Source organism: Cervus canadensis, chromosome 29 (assembly GCF_019320065.1).
Source record: "Cervus canadensis isolate Bull #8, Minnesota chromosome 29, ASM1932006v1, whole genome shotgun sequence".
Taxonomy (NCBI): Eukaryota; Metazoa; Chordata; class Mammalia; order Artiodactyla; family Cervidae; genus Cervus; species Cervus canadensis.
The window spans coordinates 36,992,905-37,010,398 of record NC_057414.1 but is presented as its reverse complement, the minus strand read 5'-3'; the positions used below and the strand labels follow the sequence as shown (position 1 = coordinate 37,010,398).

The window sequence follows — 17,494 nt, the reverse complement described above, 5'->3', positions numbered from 1 at the left end:
CTGGGAAATTATATCAGAGATATATCCATTTATCTTCAGCAAATGGATAGTATTAAATTCATTGGTTTATATGTCCCTGGTGACTTTCTTTATAAATAGAAAGAAAACTAATATGTTTAATATGTATTCAGTCACTTTACATCAACCAACTTGAATTAAATCCCTCTCCGCCCTCACTGCACTCTCACCTCTAGGCCAGAAATAAAAACCTATATAGACTGAAGTCTGAATCCAGCACTCCATCGTGGAGATTCTGCTCTCACTATTTTTTTTTCTGAAAAAAGAAAAAAAAAGTTGCTAACATTAAAATCAGGAGATTGTACACAAGTATCCAGACTTCTGACTTCTCTTGAAAACTTGGCCTGCTGGCCCACTTTCCAGCATGGTTGGAGCAGAGGAGAGGCTGCCCCAGTGGTAAGGCTTGTGCTGCCCAGTGTTTAGTATGGGCACCTAGTCCTTGTATTCATTTTTCTTGCCTCCTGGGCCATGAATTTGTGAGAACTGCCCTAGACTGCTAGCTTGCTGAAGATAAGGACCACTTGTGTCTTCATTCTCTTTGATTCTTTCCAGCATCTAACCCAGACACCAGCACACAGGGTTTTCTGTATAAGCTTGTTCGATTATATAAAGTATCTTATGGATGCATGACGTTTATTCAAAAATTGAAACCATGCAATTGAAGTACTGCTGTAGCTAGCTCTTTGATACAGACTGGCATCGCAGGTGCCCCTGGTCTGTGCCATCTCTCCCACTACCTAGTGACTTGTATGCCCCTGGGCTGCCCCTAAAGTCTTTTTGACGGCGTTTCCTTCTCGCAATCTCCTCTCCAACTAAGGACATCAGTGCACATCTCATGAAGTGGCTAAGAAGACCACATGAGATCCCGAATGTCTAGCATGGCCCCTAGTGCTCACTTTTATCACGTTAATAGCAGTGTTTTGTCTCTGGGTTGGAAAATTTCTCCACACTCTCAGATAATCCATGCAGTTCAGTTTGGTTTTCTAGCCAAACCTCAAGGAAGAGATTATAGTAGACTCTTTGTATTCTGAGAATTTTCAAAGTCCACTCCCCAAGGACACTGATTGAGGTAAAGATTTTATGGAGAGGTTTCTATTTTTACCCAATCTATTTTGGCCTAAAGGCAACAATTAAGGTAGTTCAGAACATATATAACTAGAAGGGCCTGCTTATGACTGCAGACTAGAACCAGATCTTCTGCAAGCACTTGGGGCCAGGAAAGAAGCATGAAGTGGCTTGTGCTCCTCGGGCTGGTGGCCCTCTCAGAGTGCATAGTCATGTAAGTACGGGGACTTAAGCAGCATCAACTTCCTTTCTGTTTTTTTTTCTTATCTTCCTCATATTCTTCCACCTGTCAGGGTTAGAAGGGATTATAATCATTCCATGACGGTCTTAAAGTTCAACTCTCACTTATTGGCAAGTACTTTGCCATGGGAAATGTGAGTTCCAAGGGTCTTGAGGTAGACCTGCAGGGTTGTACAACTCTGGGGGTGCGGTCATGACCTATGTGAAAATAGAACACCTTGCAATTGTTCAGTGCACATCCTATGCAAACAGCATGTGTGGTGCTGTTGAGTAGCATTTTCTACATTTTATTCTAGGTGTCCTCTCTATTCTCTCTTTACTTCTGTGTGTATGTGTCTATGCTTGCATCTCTATATCTCTCTCATTTAACTCTTCATCTATTTATTTCTCCATCTCTTTGATGTCTCTGTTCATGTAGATCTCTCTGTGTTTTTTTTCCTTTTCTTTTCTCTTTTCAATTTTGACTCTTTCTTGTTTCTCTAGCCTCTTAATTTCTCTAATTTGTTCCCCTTCTCCTGGATTCTTCTCTCATCCCTCTCTTTTGCTTCAACTCTGGAGAACGATTAGGAGGGCTACATCTAGACTGTTTTTACCTAGAACAAGCAGTGTGATCACAGTCATGTCACAAACTCCCTGCATTTCAAATTTCTCCCCTGTAAAGAGAGGATGAGGATTCCCCTTCTTCCTCCCCCACCCCAAGCTTCTATGAGAAAAACACAGTGGGGTGGCAACAGCAACGGTAATGGCTGTCTTTGTTGAGACTCCCTATATATCAGGTACATTATATCCATAATGTTGCTTAATAGCCAAAGCATTCTATATGGGGGGGTGGGTGGGGTTTATCCCTTCCACCTTTTTACCGATAGGGAAACTGAGACTCCAAATGTTCATATGGCTGACCCAAGATAACACAACAGAATCTGTATTCAAATCTATGTCTTTGCCCTGTGTTTGCACAGCATTCTGATAACAGATGGCACTCAAAAAAAAAAATGCTTGGAAAATACACAGTGCTATTACAATGCCAGGTATATTACAATGCCAGGTTTTGCTATAACACAGACAGTTGACTGCTCCTCCTTCTTTGTTTCCTTTTCCTCATGCTTGGTGAAAGAATGCCTCTAACTAAAACAAAGACCATGCGAGAAATCCTGAGGGAAAAAAACTTGCTGAACAATTTCCTGGAGGAACAAGCCAATAGACTGTCCGATGATTCTGCTAGTGACCCCAAATTATCTATTCACCCTCTGAGGAACGCCCTGGACGTGAGTGCATTGGGAGGCTGGTGCTCCACAGCGCCCCCTGGTGCTCTGGCCTAGCACTGGGGCTCATCTGTGGGATGATGGAGCCGGGGCTTCTGCAGGAGGCAGAAACAGTGGGGAACAGGGGCCCCATTCTCAGAGGAGAGGACATTCTCATCCTCAACTCTTGGTCTGTGGTGACTGGGCCCAGAAATGACCAGGTGGCAGGTAAACATCTATTTCTGGGCCAAAGATTTGGCATTAGTTTGAGGGAGATTGTTCTTTCTGAACTAAGTGAGTCACTCAGTTACAGGTGAAGAGGTAAGCCATCTCTAATAAAAAATAAAGCCAACTGGAAATCAAGTGTGAATCGCCAGGTAGAGGAATTCAGCCTCCAGAGATCCAAGAATCACAACAAAAATTTACTGAAACCCTATGGCACTTGATGCCATAAGAATCTAACACTATAGTTATTATTATTTATTTGGAAAAGTTCTCATCTCTTATTCAAGAATGGCCAAGCTAGTCTGAGAGATATGCAAAGAGTAAATACATGTTTAGTGAAAGGCCCATTTGTGTGGTGTTGATCAAACATGGTCTGAGTTTAGAGGGAGTGGCTGGGGTTGATTAGGGAAGACTTCCTGGAAAAGGAGGTGCTCAGGCTGGGTTTGAAGAGGAGACTAGAGAGCTTCTCAGGTGAGGTCACCAGACATCCCTGCGGGTTCAGTGATTATGACTCTGGGCTTCGAATGTAGGAGGTACTGCTCCAATGCCGGTCATAGAGTTAAAATCCTGCCTACCACATAGCACAGGAAAAAATATCAAATGCAGGCACTCTGTGAGCAACGGTTGTGAGCTGAATGGTGGTTGGAAAGCGATTTCAAGAGACATGTGACACCCAGAGAGAGGCAGCAGTCTGGGAATTGAGGGGAGCCAGATCTGTACTCATCCACTTCTTCCTGGTCCCTCTAGATGGCCTACGTGGGTAACATCACCATTGGAACACCCCCTAAGGAGTTCCGGGTAGTCTTTGACACAGGCTCATCTGACTTGTGGGTGCCCTCCATCAAGTGCATCAGTCCTGCCTGTCGTGAGTACCGCCTCCCCCATCTTGATCCATCCCCTCCACCCTATGACCTGACTGACACTCATCTCTCGTGTCTGCAGATACACATATTACCTTCGACCATCATAAATCTTCCACCTTCCGGCCTACGCGCAGGCCCTTCCGCATCCTCTACGGATCTGGGTTGATGACTGGAGTTCTCGTCTATGACACTGTTCGGGTAACATGGAAACAGAAGTTTAATCAGATCTGCACTAACCAACCCCCTCTAGGTCCCCATAGATGGCCTACGTTGGGTCAGGACTGGCTATGGAGTGACCACTGCTTACACAACAGATGCAGGACCAGCTGGCAGGGCCCAGCCTTCCCTAACTCCCCTTGTGACTAGTTGCCTTACCTGCAGAATCCTGTCCCTGGGGAGATAAGGCCCCTGCTGACACACGAACTCCCAGAGTGCCTAACCCAGAGAGCGGCTTGGGGTGTGGACCTGCAGCTCCTCTGCCCATGAGCAGCTCAAGGTTCATTTTGCTGGGAGCAGGGACAGAGGACAAAGCACCCACTTTTATATTCTCAGACTGTGCTGGGTACTTTCATGGTAATAACTTGTTTAATCCTGCAACAACCCCACACAGAAGTTACTATAATTAGTTGCATGAGACACATGAGGGAACTATGGTATAGAGAGCAAGGGCATTGCCAAAGTCACACATCTGGGACGTGGTAGCTGGGCTGGCTTGTCAGGACTCAAGCTGATGTGGGGTTGTTTGAGAGAGAATAAAACTGATCAGGGGACCCTGGGGGCAGCCCAGGGCTTCAGATATCCAGGCAGTGAAAGCAGGGGCCCACACATATGGGAGGGACTTGATAAATGGGTTCTCACTCTAGGGGGCCACTGAAAGTCTAATAAAATCTATGGCCTCCCTCCCCAAAGTGCCTGAGGATTTTCCCTCTCTCTCTCTCTCTCTCTCTCTCTCTCTCTTTCACACACACACGCACACACACACCCTTAAATGCGTGTTTCCCAGGTAGCATATTCATAAGAACCCTGCCAGTGACATTGTAAAATGGGCTCCTGCCTTCCTTGGCAGGGGCAGGGTCCATAATACATTGCAATAAATTCAGTCCATTTCTGTCATCAGATCACAGAGATGCCGAAGAGAGGACTACCCTGCTCTCTACTCATTTTGTCCTCAAGGGGGCACCATTGGGTCCAGTCCTGACTCTTGGTTTCCCCACCTGTACAGAAGGCATGAGGCCAATTTGACTCAGACGGTGTTTGTAGAAATAGCTGGTGTTGGTTAAAATTCACGTCCCCACACCAATGGAGCCAGAATTCCTGTCCCAGCTTGTTTTAGCCGTCTGAAGTCCACCTAGGGCGCAACCAGGACTCAGTTCTTCTCTGAGGTCCTAATGACATTTGCACCTCCGTAGCACAGTCCCACTTCCAATCCTTTACGTGGGTACACTCTTCTCTCCCACAGATTGGGAACCTTGTTAGCACTGACCAGCCGTTTGGCCTAAGCCTGCAGGAATCCGGGTTTGATAATGTACCCTTTGATGGCATCCTGGGCTTGTCTTACCCCAGCCTCGCCGTCCCAGGAACCATTCCCATCTTTGACAAGCTGCAGCAACAAGGTTCCATTTCTGAGCCTGTCTTTGCCTTCTACTTGAGCACGTAAGTCTGAGCTGGACAAACCCTCTCTCCAAATTAGCTGTGAGATGCTTTCAGTTGGATGAATATTATAGAACACTTGTTACAGAAGTATCCTGAAAGACTGTGTAGCCCAGGATAACTATGGCCCCAGGGCTTCACCTGGCTTCACCACTGGTCTTTGTACATGAAGTTTTATTGGAACACAACCTAGCTTGTGGGCTCAAGAGCAGTGGCTTGGTCTCAGGGGTGAGGGGAGTGGCAGAGCAATGGAAGGTGTCAGGATAAAGGTTGGAGGAAAAAGTAACACAGTTTGCTGACAAATTTGAAATGGAAGGAAAGAGAGGGATGGTGGAAATCTTTCCTTCCTCACTAACATTTCACTGGGGCCAACTACACAATTTGCAGGAGACAGTGCAAAATGGAAGTGTGGGACACCTTATCCAACAAGTCTTAGGAATTTACAGACAGAGATAACAGAGGTGGGGGGCCCTGCTGAATGTGGGGCCCCATGGATAGCACAGGTCACAGGCAGGTGAAACCAACCCTGGGTGACCTGAAGCCGTACCCCTAGCACACTCAGGCCTTGATTTTTCTGAAAAAATTACAGCCTGGACAAAGGGGAAGCCCAAACCCTTCAGCACACTGTCCTCTGAGGGTGTCTCTGAGCACTCAGGTTGCAGGAGGTCCAGGGCCTCTTCAGAAGCCTGGGTGGGTAGAGCCTGGCCAAATGACTCAGCTTCTAACCTCCTCTGTACCACTCTAGCCAGTGACCAATTTTGGTTGGGTTCTCAATCCCTCAATTTCTGCATCTGTAAAATGGGGACCCTATTAGGGCCTTGTTGGTTGGACAAGCACAACCCTCAGACTGCCCAGCATAACAGTCCTCCAAAGAGTCCCCCTCTTTTATTCTCTTGACAGCCACAAAGAGAATGGCAGTGTGGTGATGTTTGGTGGGGTGGACCACTCCTACTACAAGGGAAAGCTCAACTGGATACCAGTGTCCCGAACCAAAAGCTGGCTAATAACCGTGGACCGGTAAGCCTCTTCCTCTGAATGCCACCCCAAGTGACACCCCCACATCTATACATAGACACATGCAGGCACGCAAACGCATGCACAGACACATGGTCACACACAGAGATCTGCTCCACCCACAAAACCACACATATAAACACACACAGACACATATAAACACACATGTAGGCACACATATAAACACACTTAGGCAGACAGATACACGCAAGCACACAGACAGACACACACACAAAGCCACATACAAACACACACAAACACATAGATACAAAAACCACCCATGGGTTCCTAATCACCCCCAGGCTTTCTGACCAGGACTCTGACCAGGGTCCTTCACAGAGTCCAGAGAGGTCTGTGCAGCTGGGGGAGGGCTGCACCCACTGCCCTGTGAGGCAGGGAGCATGGTTAGAGGAACCTACAGTGTGGTGAACAGAGGATCAGGGAGAATTTCCTCAGCCTGAACAGAGTTGTGATAAGATGACCGATTGTCCAGGTTAAGGAGAGTTATGATCAACCTAGACAGCATATTAAAAAGCAAAGACATTACTTTGCCAACAAAGGTCCATCTAGTCAAGGTTATGGTTTTTCCAGTAGTCATGTATGGATGTGAGAATTGGACTATAAAGAAAGCTGAAGGCCAAAGCATTGATGCTTTTGAACTGTGGTGTTGGAGAAGACTCTTGAGAGTCCCCTGGACTGCAAGGAGATCCAACCAGTCCATCCTAAAGGAGATCAGTCCTGGGTGTTCATTGGAAGGACTGATGTTGAAGCTGAAACTCCAATGCTTTGGCCACCTGATGTGAAGAGCTGACTCATTTGCAAAGACCCTGATGCTGGGAAAGATTGAGGGCAGGAGGAGAGGGGGATGATAGAGGATGAGATGGTTGGATGGCATCACTGAGTCAATGGACATGAGTTTGGGTAGACTCTGGGAGTTGGTGATAGACAGGGAGGCCTGGCGTGCTGCAGTTCATGGGGTTGCAAAGAGTCAGACACGACTGAGCGATTGAACTGAACTGAACCCAGGACTGAGGAAGTTCTCAGTACATATAAATGCCAGTTTAAAAACAGAGAAAGTCCTGAACAAATGGGAAAATCTGGTCTCCTTAGGGAGAAGCTACCCAGTTATGTAGAGAGATTGGCTGCGGTCTTGAGATCTGAAAGCAACTCATAAAAAGAGACACTCCACGTAACCAACAGCTACACCCCCCCACCCCCATCCTGAGCACACAGTGGAGTAGGCACTGTGATTGACAGGATCAGGAAGGTGGGATCCAGGAGTGGCCTGATAACTAGCACGGTAATTGATGGGAATATCTGTGATACCCTCAGACAAAAGTTGCCCTGTCCTTTGGAGATTCCGTGGTCTATCAGGTATCATCTGGCCAGGGCCTCAATGACTGAGCTGGGTGAATGAGCAGTGATGGGAAACACCCTCTCCCAGGGCAGCTTGTCTCCACCTATGAGAATCTGCTGCCCCAGGGAAGCTCCATCTTCACTGTGTGTTTGACCCGTTATCACTGAGACACTGGATATAGCTCTCTGGATGTTCCTCATTTATTATTTTCACATTCACTCATTCACTCATTGTGCATCCACTGTGTGCCAGGCACTTTAGTGAGGCAATGACAATAAAACTTGCCCTCACATCTAAGAAGGCAGATGTACATGAAATGACTCACACACATAGTGTATTGTCACTTTGGTACATTCTAGACATGAGGAAGGGTCTGCAGAGAGTGACCAAGACAGGAGTTTGATACACTGGGGGAAAGACTTCACTGAAACCATGACAGTTAAGCTGGAATTTGAAAGACAAGGAGAAATTAGCTAGTCAAAAGGGAGTGGGGTCTTCTAGGAAGGAAGACCAGCTTGTGTCATGGTCCTGAGGCAGGAAAGAGCCTATTCAAGTATTGCATTTAAAGATGTCAAAGGAGACATGATGAGAGCAAAGAAAAACAGAGTCAGGGCAAGAGCTGAAGGACTATTTGGGAGTCAGTTGGGGAAGGGGCAGCTGTGAGGGAGACTTCCGAGTAATCTTGATGCTCACTTTGTCCCACTGTTTCTCAGCATCTCCATGAATGGGAGAGTGATAGGTTGTGAAAACGGCTGCGAGGCTCTTGTGGACACTGGGACGTCACTGATCAATGGTCCAGCAGAACTGGTCACCAACATCCAGAGGCTCATCCACGCCACGCCCTATGGTTCTGAGGTGAAGGGTCATGACACAGGTCTCTCCCGGTCTCCCCCCACAACAAGGGTCTCTTGGGCCAACCTCTCTCCCTCTTTCCCCAACAGTACGTGGTTTCATGTCCTGTTATCAGTACCCTGCCTCCTGTCATCTTCACCATCAACGGCATCGATTACTCAGTGCCTGCTGAAGCCTACATCCATAAGGTGAGGGGACAATCCTGAGAGCTGCTTCTCAATTCTGGGACTCCCAGATAGCACTACTGGTAAAGAACCTGCCTGCCAATGCAGGAGATGTAAGAGACACGGGTTTGATCCCTGGATCAGGAGATCCCCTGGAGAAGGGCATGGCAATCGACTCCAGTAGTCATGCCTGGAGAATCCCATGGACAGAGGAGCCTGGCAGGCTGCAGTCTATACGGCTGCACAGAGTCAGACATGAATGAAGCTACTTAGCTCGCACACAGGCAAGAACCCTTCGGTTGCTGCTGGGAGGAGGGGGTCCCTCTGCAGGCCAGGTCACCTCATTGCAGACGATGCTGAGCCCCTGTGGCTGGGCCACTGCCTCCCACAAAACCAACCCCTTGAGAGTAAAGGGCAGTCTGGGACTTCCATCATCCAGAAATAAATGTGGGGATACCACCCCGTGCTGGCCTGGTGGGAGTCACAAGGAGAGGGGAACACTAAGGGCCTCAGTCCTTAGAGAGCTTCAGTTCAACCAGAGCCCTCAGGTGCATGAACACGAAAGTCAGCTCTAGCAATCCCTGAAATAGACCACGTGACAAGTGGGTTTGGCAGTGTGCTGTCCCACCGTAATGATTAGCAGTCTCCCATCCCATCTCAGAAATGTCCAGATTGAGATGATAAATTACATGATTACCTTAATACTTGGCTGCAACTTCCGCTTGCTAAGCTAAGCCTCAGTGCTCTCTCTGTGAGTTGGGGTACCAGTCCCCTCTCTGGGGAGGTTGGATGCTAAGGTGAATAAAGTGTGCACAGTGACTGCACAGCCCTGGTACAGGGTGGAGGCTTCCTATCAGCTCCCTGTGGGAGGTCAGAGCAGGCTAGTGAGCTCAAAGAAGGCTTTGAAGAAGAGAGGGAATTTCAGTAATTCTAGCCTCATAGAGGAATGAGGAGACCTGCTTGGGTTGAGGCAAATCTATACTGGATTCCATGCAAATGGTACCACAGGAGCTGTGCAAAGGGGTGCTGGGAACAGGTTAGGAGTGATGAGGGCCACAGACTATGGCAGAACCAGGGTAAGTCATTGACCCAGTCTGAAGTCTTCAGGGAGGGTGACTGTGGGTCCAGGAAGGCTGCCAAGAGGGCCTGAGAGCAGTCTTAAAGAATGTATTGTGGGCACTGCTATTGATCTATTTAAAATGGATAACTAACAAGGACCTACTGTATAGCACAGGGAACTCTGCTCAATGCTATGTGGCAGTCTGGATGGGAAGAGAGTTTCGGGGAGAATGGATATGTGCATATGTATGACTGAGTCCCTTAACTGTCCACCTAAAACTCACAATATTGTTAATCGGCTCTACTCCGATACAAAATAAACAGTTTTTTTAAAAAAACAAAAAACAGGTCATGGAAAAGTAGGAGAAAGAAAAGGCATTCTCTGCAGAGAAAGCAGTGAACAGTGTACTGAAAGAAACAGAGACTGAGGGGAACTGTGACCACTCTTGTTCATTCTTTTAAACATTTGTTTTAGTGTAGCTATCTTCAGTGTTGCATTAAGTTATCCTGTGCAGCACAGTGACTCAGTTACACAAAAACAAGTATATATATTCTTTTTCTTACTCTTTTCCCTCACAGTATATTGCTGGATATTGAATATAGTTCCCTGTGCTATATAGTAGGACTATGCTATTTATTCATCCTGTATATATTAGTTTCACTTGATAATCCCAAATTCCCAATCCTTGCCTCCCCCACACCCTTCCTCATGGCAGCCACATGTCTTGGCGCTTTAACTTTTTGCATGAACTCTCACATCCCCAGCTGCTGAGGAAACCACTTAATACTTATCAAAAGAAGGAAATGAAACCAAGAAGTATGCCAGGTCTGGATATTGAGGAGGGTTGCAGGCAAGGGCTTAGGCTAACTGGTGTGTATTTCTGTCTCCCCCAGGTTTCCAATAGCTTATGCCTTAGCAGCTTTTATGGGGTTGACACATCCAGCTGGATCCTGGGTGACGTCTTCCTGAGGCTGTATTTCTCAGTTTACGACCGAGGAAATAACAGAATTGGCCTGGCTCCTGCTGTGTAAATGCTTGGACTTATTCAGGAATCAGTCGGGCCAGTCCTAATACACACTTACTCACACTTAGGGCACTCCTGCCCAAGATGCTGGTAAACTGTGTTTGGTGCTCTGCAAATCATATTCTCACTAAGGAATAAAAGGTTTCACTCTTAATGGTTCTAAAACAAATGGATGCCTCTGTTTGTGTCTGGAAGGTGCATAATGATCAGGGAGAATCTAAGACCAAGTCTGAATCACAAGTGAGAGAAGCCCAACTCCAAATGGCTTCCAGGAAAGTGGGGACTTACTGGAAGAATTCTGGGGATCTGGGACACAGGAACCAGAGCAGATTCAAAGATCTCAGTGACTAGACCCAAGAAATCAGAAGTCATCAGTTCTCTCTTTCTCATCCTCACTCTTTCCCCTCTCTCTTCTTTGTCTTAGCCTGACAGCTTTCTTCCTTAAGGCTTCTACACCTAGTGAGGGACTCCAAAGCTACCCACCCTAGGGTTTTATATCCTGAAGGCATCTAACCAGGAAGAAGCTTAGAGATATCAAGGTTCAAGGGAGTGCTCTGAATGGCCCATCTCAGATCACAAGTCCAGCCCTGGACCAAGTATCCTGGCAGACCCATGGGGTCTTATGACTGGCTTTACAAGGTCACATGGCCCTCCCTGTCCCTGAAGCAAACATGATTGTCAGTTTCTTCAAAAAAACCACATGACTGGAGCTGGAGAGAAGGAGCCCCAAAGATAGTGCCTGGTGGATGGTTTAGTCCATGAAAGAGTTTATGATGCCACCATCAACTCCACCACCTCCTCATTCAGAGGGATTATAAGGGGTAATGAAAATAGACTCTATTTGTCCCATCTCAGATGAACTTTGTCAGTGGATTTCTGCTCCAGGGGATTCTGGGTGAGGTCCTTTATACTGGGCTGGTTCCCTTATGTCCACCCCCCACCCCTATCCAGTCATCAGCTCTCTGCCACACATGCCTGGTGGGTCCTTTCCAGTCCCACTCGGCAAGCGACCACCTCTGCGGATGCCTGACCCATCCCCATCCTCCAGGGCTCAGCACACCCCTTTATAAGGCCTCCAGTGCTGCTGGGGAGGTTGACATTCATACAATGGGGGACCCAGGATACATAGAGCCTTCAGCTTTTCTGAGCTTCCTCCAGGGGAAGAACTGCAAAACATTTGGTTGGAGCTGCCATGGTTAGGCACTATTGGAGTGAAAGCATCAGTTCTTTCCACCTGGATACCCTTGGTAGAGACCAAAGCTGGGACAGCAGGGGTCAGAGGTTGATTTCCGTTCAGATTGACTGGTTTCATCTCTTTGCTGTATAAGGGACTCTCAAGAATCTTCTCAAGCACTGCAATTTGAAAGCATCAATTCTTTGGCACTCACCCTTCTTTATGGTCCAAATCTCACGTCTGCACATGACTACTTGAAAAACCATAGTTTTGATACTACAGACCTCTGTCAGCAGAGTGATTCTCTGCTTTTTCATACACTGTCCAGGTATGTCATAGCTTTTCTTCTATCCAGGGAGCAAGTGTGTTTTAATTTCGTGGCTGTAGTCAAGGCCCATATTGACTTTGGGGCCCAAGAAAATAAAATCTGCCTCTGTTTCCACTTGCCCCCCATCTATTTGCCATGAAGTGATGGGACTGGATGTCATGATCTTAGTTTCTTAAATGTTGAGTTTTAAGCTAACTTTTTCACTCTTCTCTTTCACCCTCATCAAGAGGCTCTTTAGTTCCTTTTCCTTTCCTGCCATAAGGGTGGTATCACCTTCATATCTGTGGTTGTTGATATTTCTCCCAGCAGTCTTGATTCCAGCTTGAGATTTATCCAGCCCAGCATTTAGAATGATGTATCCAACACATAAGTTAAATAACCAGAGTGCTTGTCATGCTCCTTTCTCAATCTGAATCATTCAGTTGTCCCATTTCTGGTTCTAACCATTACTTTTTGACCTGCATACAGATTTTTCAGGAGACAGGTACAGTGATCTGGTACTCACATTTATTTAAGAATATTCCATAGTTTGTTGTGGTCAACACAGTGAAAGGCTTTAGCATAGTCAGTGAAGAAGATGTAGATGTTTTTCTGGAAATCCCTTGCTCTCTGTATGATCCAATGAATGTTGGCAATTTGATCTCTGGTTCCTCTGCCTTTTCTAAATCCAACTTGTACATCTGGAATTTCTCAGTTCATGTACTGTTGAAGCTTAGCTTGAAGGATTTTGAGCATTACCTTGCTAGCATGGGAGATAAGCGCAATTGTATGGTAGTTTGAACATTCTTTGGAATTGCCTTTCTTTTGGATTGTAATGAAAACTGATCTTTTCCAGTCCTGTGACCACTGCTGAGTTTTCCAAATTTGCTGACACATCAAAAGCAGCACTTTCACAGCATCATCTCTTAGGCTTTTTAGCAGCTCAGTTGGAATTCTATCACCTCCACTAGCTTTGTTTGGAGTGCTACTTCCTAAGGCCCACTTGACTTCATATTCCACAATCTGGCTTTACATGAGTGACCCCACCATCATGCCTATCTATCTGGGTCATTCAGACTTTTTGTATAGTTCTGTGTATTCTTATCACCTCCTCTTAATCTCTTCTACTTCTGTTAGGCCTGGCCTTTTCTGTCCTTTATTGTGCCTATCTTTGTATGAAATTTTCCTATTGTATCTCCAATTTTCTTGAAGAGATATCCAGTCTTTGCAATCCTATTGTTTTCCTCTATTTCTTGCACTGTTCACTTAAGAAGACTTTCTTATCTCTCCTTGCTGTTCTCTGGAAGTCTGCTTTCCATTGGGTATATCTTTCCCTTTCTCATTTGCCTTTAGCTTCTCTTCTTTTCTCAGCTCTTTGTAAGGCTTCCTCACACAACCACTTTGCCTTTTCACATTTCTGTTTCTTAGGGATGTTTTAGGTGTCCGCTTCCCATACAGTGTTACAAATGAGCCATCTCATCCCCCTCAGAAGGGAGACTGGGGCTGTCACAGGGCTGAGTCAGCTCTGGGCTCAGGATTGTGTACACAAACGGGTATCACCAAGGGCATCAGGTGCCAGGGGCACCACCAGTGACTCTGACAATCTCTGTGTGCTTGTCTTCAGGGGTGGAACTTCCAGGGAACTGGTAGGGCAAAGAAACAAGCAATCGCTCTTGTCTCATCTTGCCCTGTGTGATCCTGTGGTCCCCTGACCACACTGCTCTCTGGGCAAAAATTCTTTCCTCTCTATTCCTTCTCCAAAGGTGGTTTGTAGCTAGCATCAGCACATGATTCTGAAGCCTGGTGGCTGGAACTCACGTCACAACCGTCTGGGACCCAGAGATGTCCATCCATGTCCTGTTGTCTGTCCTTTTTCTCCAATTAGGTCCATAAAGCAAAGTCCTGAAAGAACATGACTATTTAACCCCCACATCTGTTTCTGCTTTATTGACTATGCCAAAGCCTTTGACTGTGTGGATCACAACAAACTGTGGAAAATTCTGAAAGAGATGGGAATACCAGACCACCTGACCTGCCTCTTGAGAAACTGTCAGGAAGCATTTAACAGGAGGCTTCCTGTGTGCTGTTTTGGATCTGTCAGGAATCCTTTGGTCCTTATTAATTTCTGAATATTCAGGAATTAAGAGGAGAGACATGCCTTTCCCAGGGCTGAGGAATCCAGGCATTTCCTTTGTTAGTTTCTCATTATGGTGATAAGTACCCTCATCTCTCTTTAGAAGGGATTGCCTTGTGTTTTGTAAGTCTGGAATTTTAATCTTTATCTTTGCTGAGAATAACTACCTTGTAAGACAGTATATATATGCCCACACCATGTTGATTAAAACACCTTTGCACCATCAGAGCTTTGTTCCCTGTGTCTTTCTTTATTTCTTTCTCTCTCTCTCTATTTCTGGCTGATTCCCTGGAGTGCAAAAGCCGGCTGTGTAACCCAGGGAATATTAGCCTCTTTCCTTCTTTCACTCTCTCATCATTGACTCTGGACCACCAGGTTCCGGTCCAATAAAGGACCAACAAGAAGCCTGTATGCAGGTCAGGAAGCAACAGTTAGAACTAGACATGGAACAACAGATTGGTTCCCAATAGGAAAAGGAGTACTTCAAGGCTGTATATTGTCACCCTGCTTATTTAACTCATATGCAGAGTACATCATGAGAAATGCTGGGCTGGAGGAAGCATAAGCTAGAATCAAGATTGCCAGGAGAAATATCAATAATCTCAGATATTCAGATGACACCACCCTTATGGCAGAAAGTGAAGAAGAACTAAAGAACCTCTTGATGAAAATGAAAAGAGGAGCATGAAAAAGCTGGCTTAAAGCTCAACATTCAGAAAAACTAAGATCATAGCATCTGGTCCCATCACTTCATGGGATATAGATGGGGAAACAGTGGAGACAATGGCTGACCTTATTCTTCTGGGCTCCAAAATCCCTGCAGATGGTCATTGTAGCCATGAAATTAAAAGACGCTTACTCTTTGGAAGGAAAGTTATGACCAACCTAGACAGCGTATTAAAAAGCAGAGACATTACTTTGCCAACAAAGGTCCGTCTAGTCAAGCCTATGGTTTTTCCAGTGTTCGTGTATGGATGTGAGAATTGGACTATAAAGAAAGCTTAGCGCTGAAGAATTGATGCTTTTGAACTGTGGTGTTGGAGAAGACTCTTGAGAGTCCCCTGGACTGCAAGGAGATCCAACCAGTCCATCCTAAAGGAGATCAGTCCTGGGTGTTCATTGGAAAGACTGATGTTGAAGCTGAAACTCCAATGCTTTGGCCACCTGATGCGAAGAGCTGACTCATTTGCAAAGACCCTGATGCTGGGAAAGATTGAGGGCAGGAGGAGAAGGGGACGACAGAGGATGAGATGGCTGGATGGCTCGATGGACATAGCTTTGGGTAGACTCTGGGAGTTGGTGATGGACAGGGAGGCCTGGCATGCTGAGTTCACAGAGTCTCAAAGAGTTAGACATGACTGAGTGACTGAACTGAACTGAACAAGGCCTTCAAAGTTCCAAGGTGTTTTTTGAGCATCAAAGAGGGAATACAGCCCTTGAATTCAGGCTAGTCTCAGCACCCCCTACCTCTCTCAGCCAGGGGTTCCCTGATGAAACAGTAAGACACAGCATCAAAGTTGTCAGAAGACTGAGCAGAAAACACTCCTTGCTGTGAATGCAGGTCCATGTGACCCAGCCTCCCAATGGTCTGTGTTGTGTGGATGAGGAGAGGGAGCTCTGGGCCTGCTGAGCTGGGAGTGAGTCAGGTGCCATTTGCACCAATGTCTCCTGGTGCCACTCCAGGTGGGGGCTGCCCTCACTGTGCCTGGAACCCAGAAGACCCAGCTCCCAGTATTGTTTTCCTGCTGCTACAAGAAGGCAGGTCTGCTGATAGAAGCAGAGCCAGTCTAAGTAGCAAGGGAAAAGTACTTCAACTCTGTCATCAGCAGACCTCTGAATGCTGCTCAGCAGAGGATGTAATTGAGCTTTCTATGATATTTCCCTTCCTGGAGCTCTCCCAGCCCAAGAAAAAGGAGCCCTGGGACTCAGCACTTCCCCTTCCCACCTGCAGCCTTAGAGTGAGTCATACACCTCAGGGTTCAGTTTCCCATCTCTTGGATGAGGGAGACTGGACTTGTTCAGAGCACTTGCTTCAGACTGAAGCTCAATGTCAATCAATGGACAAGTGGCTCAGAGTTACGTGTTGCTGAGACTGCATCTGATAGACAGAGAGCCGTGACTGCCTGGTGAAGTCCATGGATCCTGGGCTCAGAAAAGGGTGGAGAGGATAGACCAGTTGGCAAACAGCTGCTGTAAGATGGAAGACCTTAGATACCTTGCCCACTGGAATTTTTCACCACTTGGTTTCTGAAGGATGAGATCAGGTAATAATAAGTCAGAAATTACTAACTGGGAGGTTGTAGGTTTCTCAGCAGAAACCCAAGTTGGGCTGATGAATCAGCTCTACTAAAAGAACTCTGGACACAAGACATGCCAAGACTCTTTGTTAAATTTTGTAGTATTTTGAATAGGTCATCTCTTGGATGACCTGTCATATTGTTGTCTAGCTTGGGATGATGCCAACAGTTATAGTGGACTCAAAAGGCCCTTGGATGAGACTGTTTCCTCTCTCCATGGATCATTAGCAGTGAGTTCAGCTCTAGACATTCCATGTCCAGAGGAGGAAGTCCAGCTGGAAGAACATGATCTCCAGCAAGGTTAACTGGAAACCCCTGCTGTGTCTGGCCCTCTGGTAGGCATCATTCTTTCTCCAGTGCTTCTTTCCCTCCTGGGTCCTGACCAAGCTGCCCACCTCTTGGTTACTGGGATGTGAACTCCTTCACCCTTCCCTTGGAAATATCCCTGCAGCCCCACTTGTGGCTCCCTCCCTACCCAGGCCCTGCCTCTCACCTGCAGATGGCACTAAAGAAGAGAAAACCAGGGAAGGGGTGGTCCAAATCATTCTTTCTAGTAATGTCCATATCCCTTCTACCTCCAGGCCCTGACCTGGCTCATCAGACTCTCCAGCTGGATGGACAAGCAGATTAGCAAGGGAGTGGAGATGCAGATAGGTTTGGGGGTGGGGTTGTTGGGTGTCAAGGATGGTGATCAGATGACAGAAGAGGGGGATAGAGAGCAGGTGGGTTTCTAACCACTCACTCCCTGGGGGCCTTTCTGAATCTGCTTTCTCGGGCCCTGCAGGGTATCACTAAAGACAGAAACTTCA

At 46.6% G+C, this 17,494-nt stretch overlaps 1 protein-coding gene across 1 annotated transcript; it reads left to right on the top strand.

Annotated features, from left to right (window-relative positions):
- Positions 1-1,202: 1,202 nt before the first annotated feature.
- Positions 1,203-10,927, top strand: LOC122431285 (pregnancy-associated glycoprotein 2-like). The gene is made up of 9 exons (XM_043452525.1): positions 1,203-1,297; positions 2,438-2,588; positions 3,537-3,654; positions 3,732-3,850; positions 5,112-5,305; positions 6,203-6,319; positions 8,387-8,528; positions 8,615-8,713; positions 10,643-10,927. The coding sequence occupies exons 1-9, from the start codon at positions 1,245-1,247 to the stop codon at positions 10,778-10,780; spliced, it is 1,131 nt and encodes a 376-aa protein (XP_043308460.1). The 5' UTR covers positions 1,203-1,244; the 3' UTR covers positions 10,781-10,927.
- The last annotated feature ends 6,567 nt before the right edge of the window (positions 10,928-17,494 follow it).

Bases quoted from the DNA above. Each gene is read 5' to 3' on its own strand.
- LOC122431285 (XM_043452525.1), top strand. From the start codon at position 1,245: ATGAAGTGGCTTGTGCTCCTCGGGCTGGTGGCCCTCTCAGAGTGCATA. The intron at 8,529-8,614 runs GTGAAGGGTCAT...TTTCCCCAACAG, and splicing joins CCACGCCCTATGGTTCTGAG to TACGTGGTTTCATGTCCTGT. The intron at 8,714-10,642 runs GTGAGGGGACAA...TGTCTCCCCCAG, and splicing joins CTGAAGCCTACATCCATAAG to GTTTCCAATAGCTTATGCCT.